The sequence below is a fragment of the Artibeus jamaicensis genome, unplaced genomic scaffold (assembly GCF_021234435.1).
Source record: "Artibeus jamaicensis isolate MK-2021 breed Jamaican fruit bat unplaced genomic scaffold, CSHL_Jam_final contig_490, whole genome shotgun sequence".
Taxonomy (NCBI): domain Eukaryota; kingdom Metazoa; phylum Chordata; class Mammalia; order Chiroptera; family Phyllostomidae; genus Artibeus; species Artibeus jamaicensis.
Genome location: NW_026521861.1, coordinates 12,917,404 through 12,939,299, shown reverse-complemented (window position 1 = coordinate 12,939,299; position 21,896 = coordinate 12,917,404). Strand labels below are relative to the sequence as shown.

Genomic DNA, 21,896 nt, shown 5'->3' with positions numbered 1-21,896 from the left:
GACAGCGGCACAGAGTTCTCTGTCACCGCCCTGCCGCCTCAGCCTGCCAGGGCTGCGGGTTCGCACCTCAGATCCGATGCACCTGGGACGTGTGGAAACAGGCTTCCCTTGAAATATTTTATTAATTTACTTTTAGAGACGGGGAAGGGGAGGATAAAGAGAGGGAGAGAAACACCGATGTGTGGTTGCCTCTCGTGCGCCCCCTACTGGGGACCTGGCCTGCAACCCAGGCATGTGCCCTGACTAGGAATTGAACCAGTGACCCTTTGGTTCACAGGCTGGCTCTCAACCCACTGAGCCACAGCAGCCAGGGAAAAACAGGCTTCCCTTTAAATCTCACGGCTTGACTTGCCTTTTCCTAGCAGTGCTGGGCTTTAGCACATGCCGAGGTTAACCTAACTGCTAAGTCAACTGCGTTGTTCTAAATCCTCAGGAAGATATAGTTATTTAAATGTTCACCTTCATTGTTTTAACTGAAAAAAAAAAAAAAAAGAGGAATGGCGGCTTTTTGTCTTACTTGCTGGTTCTTACTTAGTTGTTCCGAAAAAGAAATGCCTAAGAATTAGCCGATTGGAGTTAGCTCTTCTTACTTCCCAGTTACAGCCCAGTTGAGGGGAGAACGGCTTTTGTGTGCTGCCTTCCCCGAGAGCTCAGTTGTCGGTGGCCTTCCCTTTCACATGCTCTGCCCGCCCCACACCGCTCCGTGCCTGTGTCCTGTGCCTTGTGGACTTTGCTGTTGTCTCCTGTGCTCAGAGCATCTCTAGTTTTAAATCTTCAGATTGTTGGCAGAGAGGCAGGGTTCCGTCCCAGCCTTGGGCTGCAGTTAAGGCTTCTCTCCCAGAAGGACCGGGTGCTGTCTGGGGAGGCCTGGCGGGGCACTTGACCAGGAGCACTTGGGGTGCCTTGGCACCCTGAGACCCCAGCTGTCCCCTGCCTGGAGGCCGCTCGTGGTGGACTCCCAGGGGACACCACGGTGGAGGACCAGCCAGTGCACCGCCCCCAGTGCCTCAGGGGTGGCTGTTGGTGGTTTATTTTACTCCAGGAGGAGTTAATGACATCAGTAAAGGGATACATTTTTCATAAAATGGGCTTAATTTGCCTGAAAAATGGAGTCATTTTTTGAGCGCTCAGAACATGTTTTGTTAGCTTCGCTTGGCTGTTTTTTATGAAGGCCCTTCTGTCAGCCATTTACATTGTTTTAGGGAACCAGGTGCCCGTTACAATAGAAATTCGTCTGGAGCCGCTGCTGGGAACAGCAGAGAAGCCCTGAATCAGGGGACGGCCTCTCCACCATGAACGCAGGCCCGAGGAAGCTGGCCCAGTGTGTGCCGTCATAGTCCTCAGAGAAGACGTTGTTTTGCAGACACTGCTCCTTGATGAGAGGCTGGAGGGTCCAGGATCCTCTACCGCATGAACAGCAGCAGGCGGATTTGCAGGGCAGTTCGAAGTCTGCAGCCCCCAATGCAGGGACAAATGAAAGGGGTGTGGACAAAGGTGGGGGAGGGGCAGCAGAGTTGGGCACAGAGTCCCTATCAGTGAAGTTAGCTGGCTGCTCCAAGTTGTGTGTGGTGGCGAGCATGTGTCGGGCACCAGGTCCCAGACTTGGCGCTGTACCTTCATTGTCCCCTGCTGCAAGCCAGGGGTCACACTGGCTGCTTAGGATGAGTCAGAGAGCCCGCCCCCACTCTGCCTGTGAGGAAATTAGACCAAATCTGATTATCGCTATTTTATGGATGATGAAACTGAGGCCAAGGGCAGCTGAGTTGCCCAGATTCCCGCCTCGGCTGTGCCCTGCTGCCTCCCAGGTACCCTGTCCCTACGCCTTTCCCACTTCTGCACGTGCACTCTGCTTTTTCAGACTTCACTGTAAACTGTGACCTCGCAGAGGCAGGCGGGTCCTTGGTCGCAGGGTTAATTTCAGGCTACAAGACAGTGTGGGAAGTAAGTCCCTCACCTGCCTGGCCTGCTTTCTCATCTTAACACGACTCACGAGTCATGCCCTGTCTGCCTCCCGGGGCTGTCAGGAGGCCAGTGGGAAATGAATCCCCCATGCCTGGTGGCGTCCCCGCCACTAAGTACCAGCAGCCACAGCCAGTGTCCCTCAGTGCTCAGGGAGAAGGTGGTGCTGGGCTTTGCTAGTTTCCAACGCGCCACCTTGTGGCCAGCGAGCATGGCGGCTCCAGGCAGTGGCTCCCGTCCAGTTCATTCCGGATCCAAGTGAGGGATACATGCCCCACTTCCCTTGCATCAGAGTTGCTTGATGTGACATTATTTAACCAAGTGCACTGAAGGTGCCTGCTTGGCAGGCAGCTTCGTCCCTGGGACAGCAAAGCGAGGAAATTGGCCATTTTGTTAACCCATTGCTCCCCACATGTCGCTGGAGGATGGGGCTCTCATCCAGGGGGGCTTTGCAGCAGGGCCCAACCTAAAGCTGATGTACAGACGAAAGTATGAAGACCCGTGGCAGCAGCCACTGGCCTGGAAGAACTGGTTTTGTTAATTCCTGGTGCTGTCGTTCTGTAACTGTTCTCATCCGTTGCACTAAATGTTCTGTCCCTAAGCCTCCTCATGTTGCCTCTCCTGACTGCCGATGACTGACTGCCCGCTTTTTCATGCTCTTACCCGGCATCGTTTTCTTTCTGTCGGCCACTAGCTAAGGAACACGTACGGCGTAACCGGCAGAGTCGGACCTTTTTGGTGGAGAATGTCATAGGAGAGATCTGGTCCGAGCTGGAGGAAGGTAGTGTCCTTGAATGTCCTTTGCCTGTGCTGGATTTGTGTGTGTGTGTGCGCTGCTGGCGAAAACGCTTTCCTACTTGTTCGTTTTGCACTTTCAGAAAATGTCCAAAATCAGTTGGTTTTAAACACCACTCACCCGGGGAGAGCTCTTTCTGGAGCTGTAATTTTGCATGTTTTAAAACCATATAGATGCTTCCGAAGAGAGGTAGGCACTGGAACTCACCAGTTCCAGGACAGAGTCTTCTGTTAAACAGCAGGTCATTGACTGGGCTGTTCAGTCGGCAGGAAGCTGCCCACTTGGACCCCGGGTGTGCAGCAGCGTGCGACGTGAATGCTCAGTTTGAGAGATTCGCACCCCTGGGCTCTCTGTCGTCTGCACTAGCGGTGCCCTGGCTACAGCACCGCCTTCTCTTCATCACGGGCGACACTCTGTGCAGCTCTTTGGCGAACCCACTGTACTCATGAGGAGTGTGGGGTGTACGGGCCATCACCCACCAGCTTGCTTCAGGATGGCTTGACAAGCCGTCTGAGTAAAGGATGGCTGTTTTGTTTTTTTTTTAACCAGGTGACAAATATGTGGTTGTGGACAGTGGCGGTGGCACCGTAGACTTGACGGTGCATCAGATACGGTTACCAGAGGGGCACCTGAAAGAATTGTATAAAGCAACAGGTGAGCTGCGCGCTGATTGCCTTCTACCCAGGCCAGTTCACTCCTTTCGGATTCCTCTCAGTGTCCCATTGTCTCTGCTCCCCCTGGCACACAGGATAGCAGGTAGGAGAGGCTGCTATCCCGCGGCTTGTTTACGATCAGGAAGCCGAGTGCAGTTAAATCTTCTCTAAAACGCACACCGCCATAACTTAGCTCTTGGCATCAAGTGGGCCTGTTTCAGCTCCTGGGTGAGAACGTTTCTCTCGGAAAGTTGTGGGAGGGTGTGACCAAACGCGGATGTCACCTAGGGTGTAGTGTCGTGGCTCCGCTTTCTAGGAAGGTCCCAGGACACCCGGACTTCGTTCGGACTGCCAAAGCAAAGGACAGGCTCTGTCCCTGGGTCCAGGCGGGGCGACGAGTTATGAGCAGACACCAGGACTGAGTGAGGCCTGCTTGTGAAAACCAAGTTCTCCTGGTTCCTTCAGCCGCTTTTATTTAAAGAGTAGTTGATTTTAAACAGATTCCTCCACAGGCAGGAGAAGACCCTGAGTAAAATCACTGCCGCAGGTTCCTGCTCAGGGGGCCCGAGTCTGTGCTCCTCCAGGTTCCAGGGGAGAGCCGGGCCCGCAGGCTGGCTCCCAGCGCGTGGGTTCGGTTTCTCGCCGACCGTGACGTGCTGGGCTCCGTTTTGTTCCTGCCGCAGGTGGACCCTATGGATCCTTAGGAGTGGACTATGAATTCGAAAAGCTCCTGTGTAAAATATTTGGAGAGGATTTTATCGAGCAGTTCAAAATCAAGCGTCCTGCGGCCTGGGTCGACTTGATGATTGCGTTTGAGTCTCGCAAAAGGGCGGCCGCCCCAGACCGAACCAACCCGCTGAACATCACCCTGCCCTTCTCCTTCATCGATTACTACAAGAAGTTCCGCGGGCACAGCGTGGAGCACGCCTTGAGGAAGAGCAAGTGAGTGGGGCTTGCCCTCGGCTCAGGGTGCCCGGGGAGCGGGGTGGAGACGCGCTTTGCCGCCCTGGTGTGGTTGCCCCGGAGTGTAGTTGAGTGGGAAAGGCCGGCGCTGGGTGCTTTCTTTCCCTGTAAGATGTTTGTTTTTGTTGTTTTTTTAAAGATTTTATTTATTTATTTTAGAGAGGTGGGGAAGAGAGGAAGAAAGAGAGGGAGTGAAACATCAATGTGTGGTTGCCTGTAGCACACCCCATACTGGGGATGTGGCCTGCAACCCAGGTGTGTGCCCTGACTGGGAATCAAACCAGTCCATCTATAAGATTTTTGTTTAAAAAATTGTTGATTTCATAGCATCCTCCAAAGCAACAAAGGGATTCTTTTTTTTTATTATTGTTGGCGGAGGCGTAAGGAGAGCATCACTAAGAATCCATGGATTTAAGCATATCTGATGTATTGTAAACTGTGCAGTTATACCCTTAGCGATGCTCGAGTTTTCCCATCTTGGCCCATGGGAGCCTCTTCGGGTTGGCTCCCGCGTCATTGGTAAGACCTTTGTGGTCTCCGACCATCTGCGCCTTGTGGTCAGTGAAGATGCCCTGACTCAGCTTGTACACGCCCCACCTGTCCTGTCATTGGTTGTTTCTCTGAGAAGCCCTGGTTCCTATTCGTGGGGAACAAAGCAGATTCGACTCCAGGTCTTCGTGCCCTCGGAGCAGGGTCCTAGCCTGACCTTAGTAGGCTAACGTTCCCTCTGCCCCAGGTCCCCTGCAGAAGGCACCTGCTGCTGGCTGACTCCAAGGTCCCGCCTGCCTGGTGCTGGGGCCTGCCCTCCCTGGGAAGACTGGCCGCAGCCAGCCACTGGATCACACCACACCCTACCACATTGTCCTTTGGCCTCGACCTCGGAAAGGATTCCTAGTCTGTGACGCATGGCAGCATCTAAAATGTGATGTGGAGAGGCAGCTGGCATGTGCTTTGCCTCAGGGACAGAGATGCCATTTGTTTGGTCCCTTTAAACTTGAGCATAGGTGGGGTATACCCTGCACCCAACAGCCCCAGCTTTCCTTTAGTACTAGAGATTCCAAAATGTTTTCACAGATGGAGCATTCACCTTGATCTCCACAACCACCTGTGAGGGGGAGGCAAGGCAGGTGGCATTATCCTTGGTTTGCAGATGAAAAGCCAAGGCTCAGAGCAAATCCTTGCCCTGCAGCAGCTAAGTGGTGGGGGCAGACTGGAGCCCAGCTGCCTTGGCTCCCTGTCCAGTGCTCTTTCAGCCCCACGCTGCTGCTTTGGATGTGCTGCTCCTTTGACAGAGACGGTCAAGGACGCCCGTAGGGTCAGGCTTCTCACTCATGGGCAGGTGCCTGCAGGGCGCACCCGAGCACACGGTCGCCTTGGGTAGGAGCAGGTGCACACATCACTGGAGACTTTGATGGACTCACATCAACTCTCATGAAATCAAGACATGGTCATTGAAAGAGGTCCCTTCATCTCTTTGTGCTCTGCACTAGACGCTGGCCTCCACTGTCCCAGGGGAAGGTCGGCCACAGTGGAAGGCAAAGAGGAACAGAAAAGGCTGCATCTTAGCGTTGGAGCTTATTCTAAGGGCTGAGGTCCTGGCAGTTTAGAGCGTTTCTGCCCTCGGATACGGCAGCTCTCCTGCCAGGGCCCATGCGTCTGCCTGTCTGCGTCTCTGGGCACAGTTTGTACCCTCACCACCTGTTTCTCTCTGTGCCGTGGCCCACAGTGTGGATTTTGTGAAGTGGTCCTCGCAGGGCATGCTGAGGATGAGTCCAGATGCCATGAACGCCCTTTTCAAGCCAACCATCGACAGCATCATCGAGCACCTCCGTAAGTCTCGGCCAGGGCTCGGCCACTCAGGGGCAGAGCCGAGAATGGGGACTGACTTTTCCAGCATCTCCGACCATGCATGTGAAGTCAGGTTGGCGGATGGCCGGGGCCGGGAGCACGTCCATGGGCAGATGCTGGGCACAGGCTCCAGATCCCTGCTTTCTAGGGACTGAAAGCAGCGGAGAGCCTGCCCTCACTGGGGTTCCCCTGTGGCCCAGCAGTCGGAGAGCTGTGAGCTCCGCAGCAGTGTTCCCCTCCACCACAGGCCCTAGGCAATGTACAGTCTCTGCCCGATGGGGAAAAATCAGGAGCCCCCCCTTGCAGGGGAGAAGGAGCTGTGTGTGAACCAAAGACAGGTCCCCGCAGGAGGGGAGACTGAGTCTGGCTATGCCGCTGTCTGCTGTCAGTGGCCCTGTCCAGGGGCACACAGGAGATTCACCGGGGACCTTTTTTAGTATCCGGTATCCAGGCCCCCTCCCACTTCCTCCCCCCACCTTCCAAATCACAAGCCCCAGGGGTGGGTTGGGATTTCTGTGAAAACCAAAGGGCCTGACTTACTTAACAGAACCGCAGGCTTGTGAGTATTAGGAGTTCCCTGTATGTATAACATGGCTACTTAACATGATCACTGTCTACTGTGAAAATGGGTTGCTGCTTAGCAGCAGCTGCGCTCTTTATTCCTGAGCAGTTGGTGTGCAAACCGCCTTTCTCTGAAAGACCAGCTCCACAAGAATTCTGGTCGAACTAAGCCTGCCCTCCAGCTGGCCCACATGGTTGTGTCCACTCCCCACATTCTCAGGCCACCCAGTCCCCCTTGGCTGCTGGCTTTGGTGACAGGATGTCATCCTGCCCTCTTGCCTTTCAGGGGATCTGTTTCAGAAGCCTGAGGTGTCCACAGTCAAGTTCCTCTTCCTGGTGGGTGGCTTCGCTGAGGCCCCCCTCCTGCAGCAGGCGGTCCAGGCCGCCTTTGGGGACAAGTGCCGCATCATCATCCCCCAGGACGTGGGCCTCACCATCCTCAAGGGCGCCGTCCTTTTCGGCCTGGACCCCGCCGTCATCAAGGTGCGCAGGTCCCCACTCACCTACGGGGTGGGAGTGCTGAACCGCTACGTGGAGGGCAAGCACCCACCCGAGAAGCTGCTGGTGAAGGACGGCACCCGCTGGTGCACCGACGTCTTCGACAAGTTCATCTCTGCCGACCAGTCCGTGGCCCTGGGCGAGCTAGTCAAGCGCAGCTACACCCCCGCCAAGCCCTCGCAGCTTGTCATCGTCATCAACATCTACAGCTCGGAGCGAGACAACGTGAGCTTCATCACCGACCCCGGGGTGAAGAAGTGCGGCACACTCCGCCTGGATCTCACGGGCACCAGTGGCACCGCCGTGCCTGCCCGGAGGGAGATCCAGACTCTCATGCAGTTTGGGGACACCGAGATCAAGGCCACAGCCGTCGATATAGCCACCTCAAAGAGTGTCAAGGTTGGGATAGACTTCTTAAATTACTGACAGGCCCTCCCCGTCGCCCGCCCCCTTGGACTCAGCTCACCTGCATCTGCTGACCTCAGCCCTGACTGTTCTGTCCCTGCCCTTGACCCCTGACACTGCCCCCCCTGAATTTCAGCAGGGAAGATGAGACCAGGGCTAGAAATTATTAGGGAGTTTTGAGGGCACACTGGAGTCAGAGAAGCTGTCGGGAAGTTAAGATTGAGGTTTGGGAACAGGAAATGCAAGGACCCCAAAAGAGCAGTGAGGGAGCCTGTGCGTCTCTGCCCAGTGACGGAGGCTTTGCTCCTCGTTAGGTAGAATTTGGGGGACTCTGCTGCCGTCCTTCTGTATCCGCAATGAGAGCCTTGAGCCAGGAGGAGATTCTTCATCTTTTGGAGACTTTGCTTTTTACTTTTTTTTTTTTTGGATGGCAGTCAATATAAAATGCCACCCAGCTGCAGTTCATTGCTTTTCCTCATCACTTGATTAGAAGTGGAGATTCAGTGGAAAGTTGGAGCATCTTTAGCTGGTGGGAGAGGACTGCCTACACTGGGCACTATTTTAAGTTCTCATAATTTAAATTCCAAATGGGTCCCATGAAGAATAACTGCAGCCCTGGCTCATCCACTGGGATGTGTGCGAGGGGAAGGGCCTGGACCCCAACTTTCCAGCTGGCGAGGACTCGCGTCAGTGGAAATGGACGCCAAAGAGCCACTGCTGCCCCGAATCACGTGCTGGGAGATTTTAGGCATCAGACCGCCAAATTCTGATTTCTGAATTCATAAGTAATTCTAGTTCATCTCGGTGGGATTTTTTTTTTTTTAGAAGAAGAAAATGAAGTGCATTTTGACTTGTTCTCATCACCAAGCCCAGGAATTAAGAACAACCCCTCACCCTGGAAAATGTGCACATTTTAAATTGCACATTTTACCCTCAGCCCCCTGAAAGTGTTGGCCATTTGTTCCCACATTTTCAATGAAATGCATCGTCAGCATGCGGGCAATCAATCTGTTCCATGAAATGTTGCATTGAAATTGGTAGTTTTTAAATTCTGTCCCGAAGGAATTCCTAGATCTGTACTTCATGAATTTAGCCAGGTTTTTTTTTTTTCCAAAGCAGATACGTGGGTTACCCACTGGAGGGTGTCGGTTAAAGCAGGTTCCTGGAAGTGTCAGGTCTCTGCATTGTACCCCTGAGACTGTTACAATGTTCTGTTCTCTACCGGCTGCACTTAAATGAGAGCAGACAGACGGTCGTGTTCCTGGATCCAACCCCTTTTACAGTCGGAAGTCACGTCTTGGAGAAGGGGACCAGGGTCCTCAGGGTTCAGTTGACGCTGCAGGAGACCGGTCTGGCTGACATTTGAGAACCCCTCCGTTAGGGCTGTGTGGGGAGCCAAGGCACAGGCCAGAGTCTGCGGCCTCCCACCTTCCCAGTTTACACAAGGAGCAATGATTCCGCACTTGTCCTCTCGTGAATGGGGCTGGGGTCCCAGCTGGCTTGGGAATGGTGCTTCTAACCCTCCCAGGAAGGTGAGAAGATGGGAAGAAAGGTGCCCCAAGAAAGGGACCGACGGGTGGGGCTGCGTGCCCCACCCCCAAAGACAGTCTTCCTCTCCACCATCCAGGAGCCGAGTGGGGATCGAGAACCAAACAGCTGACTCACAGCCCACGTGATCCGTTCAGAGCTGTCCTTCCACCTGCTGGAGTTCACTTGGGTTTTGAATCCTGGGGCCACGCTCAGTGAGTGAAGGAAGGGCGAGCACACTGGCTCCGAGTGCACGTAGGGCTCACAAGCCCAGCCTCACCGCCCGTCTACAGATTTGCCATAGCATTTCTAATGTCATTTTAACGTGTCTCCTTTGTCACCTCGCCTGCTGCAGAAGTCCCTACTAGAATGTGAAACACAGCCAACCACAGAACTTGGGGATGCTCGTCACACAGCCATCACCGGGCCTCTCGTCCGGGCACACAGGTGCGCTCGCCTGGGCTTGCTTGCCGCCTGCTCTGCTCCACAAGCCACGTGCTATGGGTCTCTGGTGTTGCCAGCCATACTCTGCAAATAAGACTTTTCTATTTAGTTATAAGTAATATAATTTTATGTACATACAGTATTAGAAGATTGTACAGATTCTTTATTTCTATAATGTGCTTTTCTGGTTTAAAAAAAAGGGACATGCTGAATTTTGTTGCTGCCTTTAATTTTCCATGGCTTCATTTCTCAAGTAGGCTTACTACTTCTCGATCCGTACCAATGCTAAGCTGTGGACATTGTGCGCAAGACCGAGCGGCCGACGGGTGCCGAACAGACAGGCCACCTGGTCAACAGCTTCGTCAGACCTTCCTACACACACATCCTTCCCACAGGGTCACAGTTCGTGTTTAAAGGAACATAATAATGTATCGATTCTCCTGTCCAGTCTTGGAGAGCTGAACATTCTGGTTCTGTAAGCAAAGTGGCTGTGTGCAGAAAAACCTCGGAAAACTCCTCACACCTCTTGCGGGGGAGGGCAGGGGCTCTGAGGGCAAAGTGTGGTCCGCCGCCTGTGAGGCTTCCGGTGCACCAGGGACAGAGGGAGGGACTGACTGGGGCGCAGACCCAGCTTCTCCACTACATTAAATGTAAGGTAAAAGAGTCAAGTCCCTCTTTTTTTTGCTAATGGTAGGCCTTTCCCACCTTGCATTAAGGATGTCTCTTTGTCTACTATTTATTTCTCTGAAAATGAGCTGATTGAAGTGTAGAGTTGGCAGATAGAGGGGGGAGGGGCAGTGGTACTTCTACTGGACTTTCTTCTGGTCCCAAAGATGTAGCCCCAGTAGTGGGGCTCCTTAAAGGGACTCCTCAGATCCATGCCTCCTCCCCTCCCCCACGGAAGTACAGTAGAGTAAGAGCACTGGATGAGTACCCTTGGACACATTTTCTGATCCTGGAAAATTTCTAAAAGGCCTGTCGTCTTGACACGTTATCTGTTGTCTTGACACGTTATCAGTTGTCCCCGGCTTATTATCTGATGTTCACCTTTTAGAGGCAGGACTGTCAAAGGATTTCCTTTGTAACTGCCCTTTCTGTACACAGCAGGTATTAATAAACGCTGAATGACAGGCAAGTTACAAACAGATAAGGGGAGGAGACATACAAGCGTTTTTGCAAAGTGATGTCTAAGAGGCATCCAGATTACAGAGCCTGCCCTATCCTTAGAATGATATTTAGATCAAGTTTAGCTTTTAGAGTCCAGGTCTGGTTAATCACCAGGGTGGCAAAGAATCGCATGCACCAATATAAACAGGAGTCAAAATGCATTATTAGTCGACGATCGAACTTCACGTAGAGACGAAATAGCTGTGATTAAGCTGCATATTTATGCTGGGAAATGGCCTAACTGGATGACTACTATAAAAAGTTGTTGGCCTTTATGTTACACCTCTCATCTGCTTGGAATAAGGAACTATATTCTAAATGGGGTCTTGTTCAAACGTTACAGAACCTTGCAGCAATTCATGACTCGACAAGGTCATGTGTGCAAACTCTGTCTTCACAGATGTCTAATAAAACAAAACTGGATCTCATGTGGCCCAGACTTCTTTTTTTTGTCTGCTCTGAACGTGTAAATGGAATTTTAGGTTCATCGTTACTGACCTCCTCCTGCCTCCCATCTCGGGGAGATAGATTTTTCAGGTGTTGCGAAGCTCTGTCCACTTTCACTGCAAGCAGACTGGCCGCTTTGTTCGCTGGGAAGGCAGGCTCCCACCCCTCCAAGCTGGATCAAGGTGGTCTAACCAGAGGAAGAGCAGGTAAGCCAGGCTGGCCACTGACAATGCCACTGAGCCCATTGAAGGTTGTTGAAATTAAAATTTTTTTTAAAAGGCACAAGGTCAGGGTTGGTGCCTTGCCCTCTGACATCCTAGCAGGCATACCAACCTGGCTGCTGCATCTAGAGTCTTGGGTTTATTCCAGGCTCTATGTCTGGGTCTCCCTGCAGAGTTGGCTCTGGAAACTTCTGGATAGTGTGACGTAGGGAAGGCTGGGAGGCGCATAAACAAACAAATGAGTGTTAGAAAACAGTGTCACCAAGCAGTCTGGCCTCCACTTCCTTCTCTGTACAGGGAAGGGGCTGGGACCCCAGCTCTGTGCAGGCCACGCCTCCCTGCGTGCCCTCTTGAGTCACACAGTGCCAGAGTCATACAGCTCTTCGAAGAGCTGAGGGCCTGGCCCCCATCCCGCCTTGGTGCCCATAAGATGGGGATGGTTTGAAAGGACTACAGCCGCAGTCCCCAGTCATCCCTTCATTTAGGTGCATTGCCTCTTACTGCCCTGGTACCTGCCTGGCCGGCTGGAAATCCATCTTTCCTAATAGCTGCAAGGCAGGGGGCTGGTGGAAGAAGCCCACGGGGAGCACCTGCATCTGAAAGCCGCCAAGGACAAGGCCTCCTTTCAGTTGCTTCCTGCACTGGCTAGACTCTCACAGGGCGCCGAGTTTGGGCCTCGACTGGGCACGAGGGAGGGAGGGAGGTCTGTGCCTGCCGACCCTCTTCCTCCCACCGGACCTCCGGCTCCAACCCAGGCAGCGCCCGTGTTCACATCACTAAAAGGTGGTCTGACCTAGGTCCCTTCGCGCCCTACCCCAAATTCCAGGACCCAGAGGGCCCCGGCCCAGATCGGCTCGGGAGACCAGGTATTTGTGGCACTACTCCTGAGCGAGGCACGCCTCCCTGCCCCGCCCCCGCCCCCCTCCTCCGCCCATCCGCTCCGGCTCCCCTGCTCCCCTGCCCCTGAGTGGGGCTGCTGGCGGGTGAGGAAAAGGGAAGGTGCAAGCTGGGGAGCCCTACGCAGCCCTTTCCCCTCCCCCTTCCCCGGGTGTGGGCGGGGCTGGTGGTGAGCTCACAAAGGCGGGGCCGGAGGGGGCGGGGCGGAGTTCGGCTGGGCAGGAGGCGTGGCTGGGCGGAAATTCTGGCCAGCGCAGGTGAGCGACTCAGGAAGGGGTGGGGGTGGGGAAAAGAAGGGGCGCCGGTACCTGCGCTTCCAGAACTCATTGCCTGGCACCTAGTTCCCTACCTAGTAAGTCTCCTATCCAACCTCCTCCCTTCCACCTCCTCCAGGCAGGCTCCCGGCGGGTCCGCTGCTGCCCAGCCCGCCGCCACCACCACGCTGCTGCGTGATGCCCCCTTCCCCAGCGGCTCACGGTTGGGCAATTTAAGTCCTGCCGCTCAGAGTTGGGAGGTAGTCCGTTCACACCTCCTTGGACATGACAACCCACAAACAAGTTACTTAACCTCTGTGTATTTTTTCCTCAATAAATGGGGACCCAAATAGGAACTAACCCTGAGGGTGTCCCTGAGGATTTAACAAGAATGCAGCCCAGCAGGCAGCATGTCCCCTAGCAAGCAGTCTATAAATGTCTGAACTGCTTAAAAAATTCCCGGCATTGTCTAGTGGCCCTCCCCTCACCCCGGAGGCCCCTGATCTGGTGGGAGAACATCACTTTTAGGAGATGAGCTGGCTGGGCCCACCGGCACCCTGAGATGCTGCTCCTGGCCCATCTGGGGAGGGGACCACCAGCCTTCCCCGGAGAGGGGAGGGGTCTGGCTCTGGAAAGAGCTTCCACGCAGCTGATGTTACAGCACCCCCCTCCCCTTCCCCCGCCACTGCTCTCCCACCTTGGACTCCGTGCCAGCCTGTCAGGATTTCTGATCCCTTTAGCCAGAACTCACTTTTATTCCTTGAGGAGGGGTTGCCCTGTGCTTTGCAGGATCCTGAGTGACATCCTTGGCCTCTGTTCACTGGGTCCCAGTAGCACCCTATCCCCAAGTCTCAACAACCCCAGATATCTCCAGACCCTGCCAGGTGTCCCGGGAGGGGTGGCGGTGGGCAGCAAAAGCCGCCACTGAAGCCTGACTCCCCCCGGATGAAAGAGGTTCTGGGGTGAGGGTGCCTCAACTTTCCCCTCCCCCAAAGTTCTGAAGTCTCACCTGGGGGCTCCTGGGTCTTGCTCATCTTTTGATTCCTAACCTTGGTCACAGTTGGTGGCCAGAGTGTGTATACAGTTCACGATGTCCGATGGAGGACCGATGGGAGGTTGGCCAAGAAGGTGGGGTGTGAGGAGCCCCCCCAGGGCAGCAGGGACCTTGGGGGGGTGGTGATTGATCTGCACACCTGATATCTGAGTTCACATTCAAGGTGAAGGCCCCTGGGAGTTGTGACGGAAACCAGCAACCTCTCCTGGTTTGTGTGAGGTGGTGAAACTGCCCCTCCGTCCCAGCCCCCTGGCAAGGTCACTTGACTCCCAAGGGCTCTAGCTCACTTGAAGTGAGTTCTTAAAACAGGGACATATGATGCGAAACTCATCCCTTCTTCCCTTTGTTAGCAGAGAGCAAAATCATGGAGTCTTCCAAGCCCTTCATGAGACAGCCGCCAATCACACCAGGCTACAGTGGTGAGTGGCACTGTGCCCTGCAGAGATGGGCCTGCCCCGAGAGCCATAGTCCCGGTTATTGTCCCTGCTCTGGCCTACTGCCTGTGTCTGTCTGGCTGACTGGGCGGTACAGGCGCTTCAGCTTTTAAGATACTTGTTAAGTGCGCCCCATTGCTGAAGATGGCTGATGGAGAGATATAACTCAGGCCAAGTCCCCCAGGCACCACTGGGTATGCAGAAAGCGCTGAGCGAATGTCGGTTGAATGCATTTGGGCCAGGACAGACACAGCACTATGGGCAGAGCTAAGGCCTGTCCTTCTTCCCAAGTGGGGCTTTCTCAAGTTTTACAGCATACCTGTGCTTGTGGTCCCATTCCTTGTGTCCCCTAGTGGGGAGTCTGCCCTGGTTCGCCCAGGGCACTCCCAGTTTTACTGAAAGTTCCAACTAATGCTCAAGTCCTTGGCACCCAGAACATTTGCTCCTCTACCTGAAGGCTTCTGGGCTACCAAGAACTCATTGAGACACCTCCGTGACAAACCCAGTGACCCCGATTGGCCCTCACATGCAGGGCTTCGGAGGAGGGGAGGTGCAGGGGCCACATTCCAAGGTGGCCCAGGCTCCCCTGGTCCTGCTGGTGGATTGAGAGAGCAGGCTCCGGGTTCTAACACACTGAGGTTCCTGTTTCAGACTGGGCACCTTCTGAAGTTACTTACCTCCCTGTGGGAAGTGAACATTTCTATAAAGTGGGCGTGTCCGTCATCGCATGGCTCTGGAGGCTGGAAGTCTGACCTCAAGGTGTGGGCAGGGCCAGGCTCCCTCTGGGGGCTCCGGGGAGGGCCTCGCCTCTCCCAGCCTCAGGTGGCCCAGCACTCCTCGCCTTGTGGGAGCGTCCCTGCAGTCTCCGCCCCCATCTCTGCCACAGGGCTCTGCCTATGGCCTTTCCCCTGTGTCATCTGTGTCTCCAATCTCTGTCTTTTCCTTTTATAAGGACACCAGGCATTGGATTTAGGGCTCACCAGATCCTTAATGGCATCAGCAGAAACCCTATTTCCAGATCAGGCCACATTCATGGGTACCAGGGGTGAGAACTTGCACAAATGTATTTGAGGGATACACGGTTCCAGCAACTGCGTGGGGTAGTGATGGACTTTTATATAAGACTGTGGTGAGGATTACAGGAGCCAGCGTACCCAACCTATTGAAAATGTCTCAGCCCTTAGCAAGACTCCTTAAAGGCAGCTTGTATTCCTGGGTGTGGACATCTGTGTGATTTTATAAAGTAGGCCCTGGTGGAGGAAAAGCCACAGCAGCAAGGCCCCCGGCTGTCTGCCATCTCCCCCATGACATCGGGGTGTGTTTTAATTGCCCAAGGCTCTGGGGAGACAGGGTGGTGGGTGGAGAACTTCAAGATCACATCTCAGAGGTTCTTCTCAGAGGTGCCTTCCTGCAAGGTGCAGGGAGCTGGGGGGTGGGGGGGTGGTTGGGGGCTGCTTTCACGTCTGAAGCCAGGTGCCTCTGACCTGGGGACAAAGGCAAAACTGTTGGGCTTCTGTCATGAGAGTTAATGTATTTATTCTTGCAGTTTAAAAGCAAGTTCTTAACCAGTTTTTCCTCATTTGTCCTTTCTTTTACACGTGGTTTCATTGTGACGATATTATAGCACTTAGGATTTCAGCATCCAGTTTAAGTAAATAGTTGTGCTTTAGCCCCACTAATTGTAATGATTATCTGTTATTTTGTTGGGAAATGGTGAAAAATTGTTCTAGGGGTGGGTCTTGCAGATAATGAATTTACCTTTTTGTGTAATAGGTCTCTGCTTTTAATAAGCCCGCAATTTCCCGATGGTCCGACAAGAAAGATCCCAAATTGCCTTTGGGAAGTGTCAAGGAAAATAAGCTTTCTCTCTAAAAAAGACGAATAATTTCAATTACTCCTCAGTCTATCATTTTGGCCCATTACATGCTTTCCCCATTTACTGTTCAGGCTGACATCAGGGGCTTTGCTATCAAAGAATATTACTGTCATCGCCTTTGTTGAAACCGGCCTTCCCTCCCCGGCTCCAAGGTTGTTTCTTTCTGCGGCCTTGGCAGGGCCCAGCCACAGCCGAAACAACAGCCCTGCCTGCATGAATGGCCTTTGGAAAAATGCAGTGTTGGTGGCCAGAGAACTGCCAGGTTATGGGCTGAGATTCGGGGGCATTTAGGCAGATTCCCCGTCCTTGCTGAGGGCGGTGATTCTGTCGCCTCTCGCAGGCTTCATCCCGTACCTGAGCTGCGAGGGAACCTCCGCTGAGGACCGCATGGGCCAGTGTCTGCAAGCCTTCCAGGAGAAGACGCAGCGCTACAAAGACCAGCTGGAGGAATTACGCTGCTCCGTGGCCACTGCCCCGAGGCTGAAGCCCATCTGCTCAGAGGAGACAGTCCTGCGGGCACTGCACCAGTACTATCGGCAGCATCACCCCCTCAGTCTGGGTACCAGCTCCCGGAAAGCAGCCCCCTTCACCCCAGGGCCCAGGTGCAGGGCCCGGCAGGCCCCCCTGGAGCTGCCACAGAGAGCTCAGAATGCAGCACTGTTCCAAATCCCCTGGGGCAGTGAAAATGGAAAGGCCCAATGTCTTAAAATGGGAAATGTTTCCAGGGGGCGAGGGACCCATGTCAGGGGACAGGGTACTGGGAACTGACAGCCCCCGGGGAAGTCACCATGAGTTCAGACAGGCTGTCTCTGCTTCTTCTGGGCCGGCCACCATCATTTCGTCAATGGCTCACAACAGCCCCGTGAGGTTGCCCCTGTCATTCCCATTTTAGAGACAGAGAGTGGGAAGGGACCTGTCTGAGGTCATACCTAGGTTTGAACCCAGCTCCTCCAGGTACTAGCTGGGCGTGACCAGGTTTTACACTGAGTAACAACCACAAAAACAACTGACAATCTAATCATATAATGTTAAAATCACAACAGTGATATGCTCTGGACTGTTTTCAGGTCTAAAGGCTTATAGGAAGAGTAATGGACCGATTGACTTTATTGTTATTGCTATAATTGTTTGGGGACTTTCAAGAACACATTTCTTATGGTTTAAAATTTTCCAAGACACGGCAAAGAATATTTGCCTAAGACTTTGGGATCGAGCCCAGCTCAGCAAGTACTTGCTGTGTGACCCAGGACAGGTTGCTTCCCCTCTCTGGGCTCCAGTTCCTTCACCCGGGGCGGGGAAGGATGCTCCCTAGGCAGCCTTCCAGCTCTGAGGTTACGGGACTCGGTGGCCCAATGTGATTTTTACAGCAACTGGAGGAGGCAGGGGGGCAGTCATCTTTCACCTCATAAATGTGACATCGCCCAAGGTCAGCTGGCTGGACAGAGTCATTCATGGCCTGCAGACGGCCTCCCAGGGCTTCCTCCTCATCCGGATGCTTCTCTCTCTCTCTCGTTTTGTTTGTTTGTTTGTTTGTTTGTTTTCATAGAGACAGGGAAGGGGGAGAGACAGAGAGGGAAAGAGACATTTATGTGAGAGAAAAACATCAATCAGTTGCCTCTCACACGTATCCTGTTTAGGGACCAAACCCACAATCCAGGTATGTGTCCTGACTAGGAATCGAACCAGTGACCCTTTGCTTTGTGGGTTGATGCCTAACCTACTGAGCCATGCTGGTCAGGGTGGATGCTTCCCTTGATTCCCTTATGTAAATTATCAAAGAGCGATGCCTGAAGCTTTTCATCTGAGAAAGCGGCAGGACCTGTCTCAGGGCAAGGACTTGGGAATCAGTCGGACATGGGTTTGAGTCTTGGCGCTACCACTTCCTTGCTGTCTGACCTTGGCCAAGTCTCTCTTCGCCTCTTTAAAGTCTCAGCCTCCTCCTCTCCAAAATGGAGGTAATAATAGCACCAACTTCTAACAGTTTGTAAGAGAATGAAATAAGAGGCTATATGGACAGCCTCTGCCGCAGCACCTGCCACGGAGAGTCATCCGGCTGGTGGCAGCCACGGTCAGGACATCTGCAGGCACAGGGCTTCCCCCGGGCTAACTGTTGGGGTGCCAGCCAACTGGGGAGCACTGCCCGTGGTGCTCAAAGCCCTCAGGCAGCTCGGTGTCTCTTTACAGAATGCAAAGTCATGAAGAAACCTCTCCAGGAGCCCCCGATCCCCGGCTGGGCGGGCTACCTGCCAAGAGCCAGGGTCACTGAGTTAGGCTGCGCCACACGGTACACCGTCATGGCCAGAAACTGCTACAAGGACTTCCTGGACATCCTGGAGCAGGCCAAGAGGGCACCTCTGAAACCATACGAGGAGTGAGTGTGGCTGGGGGTACATACAACCGCAGGTGCAAGGAGAAGGAGCGGGTCTGGCCCGGGGGTTCCCAGCTGCCCCAGCACTAGGGCTGTGTCTGGTTTGCTTCACCTGGGCCCTCGCTTGTCATTGCAGGGCCTGACTAGCAGGCAGCCCCCTGTGTTCCCCATCTTGCCCAGGATTCTCCCGGGGCCTGCTTGTGGCCTTTGTTGGCAGGAAAACCACCAGGGCCACCATCCTTGGAGCAACCTGAGGCCCTAAGGGTGCTGCACAGGGCAGCTCGTACAGCCTCGGCTTTCCCTTCTGTAAAATGGAGATGATAATCCTCACCTTTAGGATAAGTGGCAGGGATTAGAACTAAACATACCATGCTCACCCAGGACCTGCGTAGATTATATTTGTTCTTTTTTTAAATTATTAATACAAGGAGTAACTCTATGACTTATGTCCTTATGTTAGAATATATGGAGTTAGGTCCACGCAACCTCCTCCTGCTCCTCCTTCAAGAGTTTTGCACCGTGAAGGGTTGCTGCCAAAATACCCGGACTTTTCTGTTCCAGGTAAGGCAGGACCCTCTCCTCCCTTCCCAGTATTTTTGTAGAGGGGAGAAAGTGTTTGCACTGGCCTCCCTGCCTCGCCAGACCACCTGACTGCAGCTTACGGAGATGGTTTCTCTTCCAGATGGAAGCTGTCCCGTCCTTGCAAAACCCCTGAGAGAGGACCCCAGACCCCCAGCGCCGTCTGGCAGTGTCCAGACACCACGCAGCAGCGCAAAGGTTTATCTGGAGCCACTGTCCTCCGCCAAGGATGCAGAAGGCTAATGCGGAGAGCCTCCTAAGGGGCTGACCTCTAGGGGGCGCTCCCAAACTTGCCATTCTTACGAGAGCACCAGCCCCTCACCCATGCCCCAAGAGGCACTTTGGGACATTTCCTAACTTAAGAATTTTTTTTTTTTACAGACACCAGCACGCTAGCTGGTTAGCAATAGCATGCCATGAATGAAAAAGACCTTTTATTGTCCTGTAGGAATAAAGAGGATACTTCTCAGCTTGCTCAGGGCTTCTGTGGGGTGTTTTTTGCCCAGAGTATGTTAACCTGGAGAAGAGCCAGGGTGGGGCCCACCTCTTGCTAACCCTGAGGTAACGTCGTGCACCTGGACCAGGCTGCGAGGGAAGCCTCGCCCAGCCCTCTCACCTGGCCGTCCCCATCAGCCGTCTTGGGCCCAGACCCCGTAGCCCCCACACCTCACAGATGCGGAGCCTACCCCAACCCTGGTTTTTCAGAATCCCAGTCCCCAGGAGAGAGCCACGAGCAGGCACCAGCCGCTGTACTTTCCTGGGGCTGCTGTAACGAGTACCACAAACTGGGTGGCCTAAGACAGCACACATTTCTGAAAGCCCCCAAACTCAAGGAGTCAGCATGGCCGTGCTCCCTCTACAACCTTAGGGGGTGATCTTTCCTCGCGTCTTCCCAGCTCCTGGGGCTTTGCCGGCAAATCCTCGGTGCACAGCTGCAGCCTGTCTTTGTCCTCACATGGCTCCCGCTGTGTCTCCGTGTCTTTGCGTGGCTGTCTTCTTAAAAGGACACTGGTCACATTGGATTAGGGTCCCCCCTTCTCCAGTATGACCTCATCTAAACTTAGCCAACTCCCCCCACAACGACCCCGTTTCCAAATGAGCCACATTCGGAGGTACCAGGGGTTAGGACAACATCATACCTTTTTGGGAGGACACAATTCAACCCACACTGCTGGCTAACTTCCTCTTGCCACTGACAGGCACTGTCTCTGACCTCCCTGGGTGGCCGCTGACACTCGGAAGAAATCAGAGCGCTGCTGGGCAGTGAGGAAATGCGTCATCCTGGGGCTCTGGCCGAGGCAGGGACTCTCACCCCGGCTCCCTGGACACCCAGGGTTCCATGGGTAGAAATCAGGAGTCATAGCTTTGACTGTGATGAGAAAAAAGATGAGCAAGAAAAAGTTACATCTTTGTTTTCACTAACCTCCAGCGAATCTTAGTATTGCCTTTTCTCATGACTGTAGGAGACACTGTAGCCTTACCTGAGACCTTAGCCGAATTAAGGGCTAAGACTGAGACCTTAGCAGTTTTCCACCTGATGTGGAAACAAGAGTTTTTAAAACATGTAACACCTGACTATTGTCAGGGGTACTGACCTCTCTTCCCTTAGATTGTCAAGTAAAAAACAAGATAAAATAACAACAACAGCCAATACAATAATAGCCATCCAGTGTAAATGAATCAAATTTATACCTATTTTTTTGTCATATTGGCAAAAAAAATATGATTTTGTTGGTGTGCCACAGAATGTTAGTAATTAGTTGTGTGTGCCACGAGATGAGAAAGGTTGAAAATCGCTGCCTTAGCCCAATAGAAATCACAGTTCTTTTCGCATCTTATGACATTTGTTACAGACAGCTGGAAACCATGTCACTGGGGATCACGACTTTGTCATTACTGCAGTTATTAGAGCCACTCCCTTGCTAACATGGTTATTCAATACATGCGTAAAGAAACACACTTCACAAATCTGTTCTTTCTAATATTTTGATACTATTTCAGTATAATTAATTTGCTCTATATTCTCCTGTGTTTTACTTTACATTTATCATTTTTAAAGATTATTTTTAGAGAGAGGGGAAGGGAGGGAGACAGAGAGAGATAGAAACATCGATGTGTGAGAGAAACATCAGTTGGTTGCCTCTTGCACACCTCCAATGCCTGTCCCCAACTGGGGACCCAGCCCACAACCCAGGCATGTGCTCTGCCCAGGAATTGAACCAGCGACCTTTCCGACTGCAGGATGACGCCCAACCCACCGAGCCACACCAGCCAGGGCTTTACATTTAAAGACATTATTCTGAGAAGAAGCCCACAGGTTTCACCAAATAGCCAGAGGGCCCCAGCACTGGAATGGTCTAGGGAAATCATCAAGGATGTGGATAAAGAGTGAGTATCACACGAAACGGAGCAACACCCCAAGCCCCATGGAACCTGGGATTACAGGGATTCTGATTATTCTAAAATAATGTGATAGGAGAATACTGTGGTGGAAAAACATTTGCTACAATACATGCAAAAAAAAAAAACAGGCATAATAACAGCAGACCTTGTGTACACGCACGCACACTAAAATCCCGCTGGTTGTTTTAAAGAGGCTCGCGAGCAGACGCAGCTAACCCACAATGCCAACAGTGGTTATTCACGGTTATTCACATGATGGTGCTATCAGTCTTTTTAATTTTCCTGTTTGTGTTTTTTCTCCCAGTTTTCCACAGGCAACAGCAATTGTAATCAGGAAGAGATGTTATTCTAAGAATCCTCATTTGAATTGGTTAGCAGACACATTGTTACTCTTTCAGAGGTTGTATATTAGAGATTGTACATCTCATTGCAAGGGAGCTGGCATTCTTTTTTATAAGGCTCAGAGAACAGCTAGGATTTTTCTAGTTTTTGTGAAGCCCTGGAGAGTGACTCCACCAAGTCCCAGAAAGGAAATCAAGGGA

At 52.9% G+C, this 21,896-nt stretch overlaps 2 protein-coding genes across 4 annotated transcripts in view; both read left to right on the top strand.

The window, feature by feature from the left end:
- Window positions 1–11,249, top strand: part of HSPA12A (heat shock protein family A (Hsp70) member 12A) — a 136,090-nt gene extending 124,841 nt beyond the window's left edge. For 2 of the 3 annotated variants that reach the window (XM_053668529.1, XM_037132872.2), the window contains 5 exons: window positions 2,654–2,740; window positions 3,305–3,409; window positions 4,092–4,350; window positions 6,098–6,201; window positions 7,067–9,657. In XM_053668529.1, coding sequence (XP_053524504.1) covers window positions 2,654–2,740; window positions 3,305–3,409; window positions 4,092–4,350; window positions 6,098–6,201; window positions 7,067–7,704 — 1,193 coding nt within the window. In that variant the 3' untranslated portion in view covers window positions 7,705–9,657. Of the gene's footprint in view, window positions 1–2,653; window positions 2,741–3,304; window positions 3,410–4,091; window positions 4,351–6,097; window positions 6,202–7,066 lie in introns of all 3 variants that reach the window. The other variant, XM_053668528.1, reaches the window with a different exon arrangement.
- A 2,803-nt stretch (window positions 11,250–14,052) lies between these two features.
- Window positions 14,053–19,366, top strand: CUNH10orf82 (chromosome unknown C10orf82 homolog). Its single transcript, XM_053668590.1, has 5 exons — window positions 14,053–14,113; window positions 16,345–16,563; window positions 18,189–18,375; window positions 18,833–18,933; window positions 19,055–19,366. Exons 1-5 carry the CDS (start codon window positions 14,059–14,061, stop codon window positions 19,192–19,194), a joined length of 702 nt encoding a protein of 233 aa, XP_053524565.1. The 5' UTR covers window positions 14,053–14,058; the 3' UTR covers window positions 19,195–19,366.
- Window positions 19,367–21,896: the final 2,530 nt, after the last annotated feature.

Bases quoted from the DNA above. Each gene is read 5' to 3' on its own strand.
- CUNH10orf82 (XM_053668590.1), top strand. From the start codon at position 14,059: ATGGAGTCTTCCAAGCCCTTCATGAGACAGCCGCCAATCACACCAGGC. The intron at 16,564-18,188 runs GTACCAGCTCCC...GTCTCTTTACAG, and splicing joins GCATCACCCCCTCAGTCTGG to AATGCAAAGTCATGAAGAAA. The intron at 18,934-19,054 runs GTAAGGCAGGAC...TTTCTCTTCCAG, and splicing joins CCCGGACTTTTCTGTTCCAG to ATGGAAGCTGTCCCGTCCTT.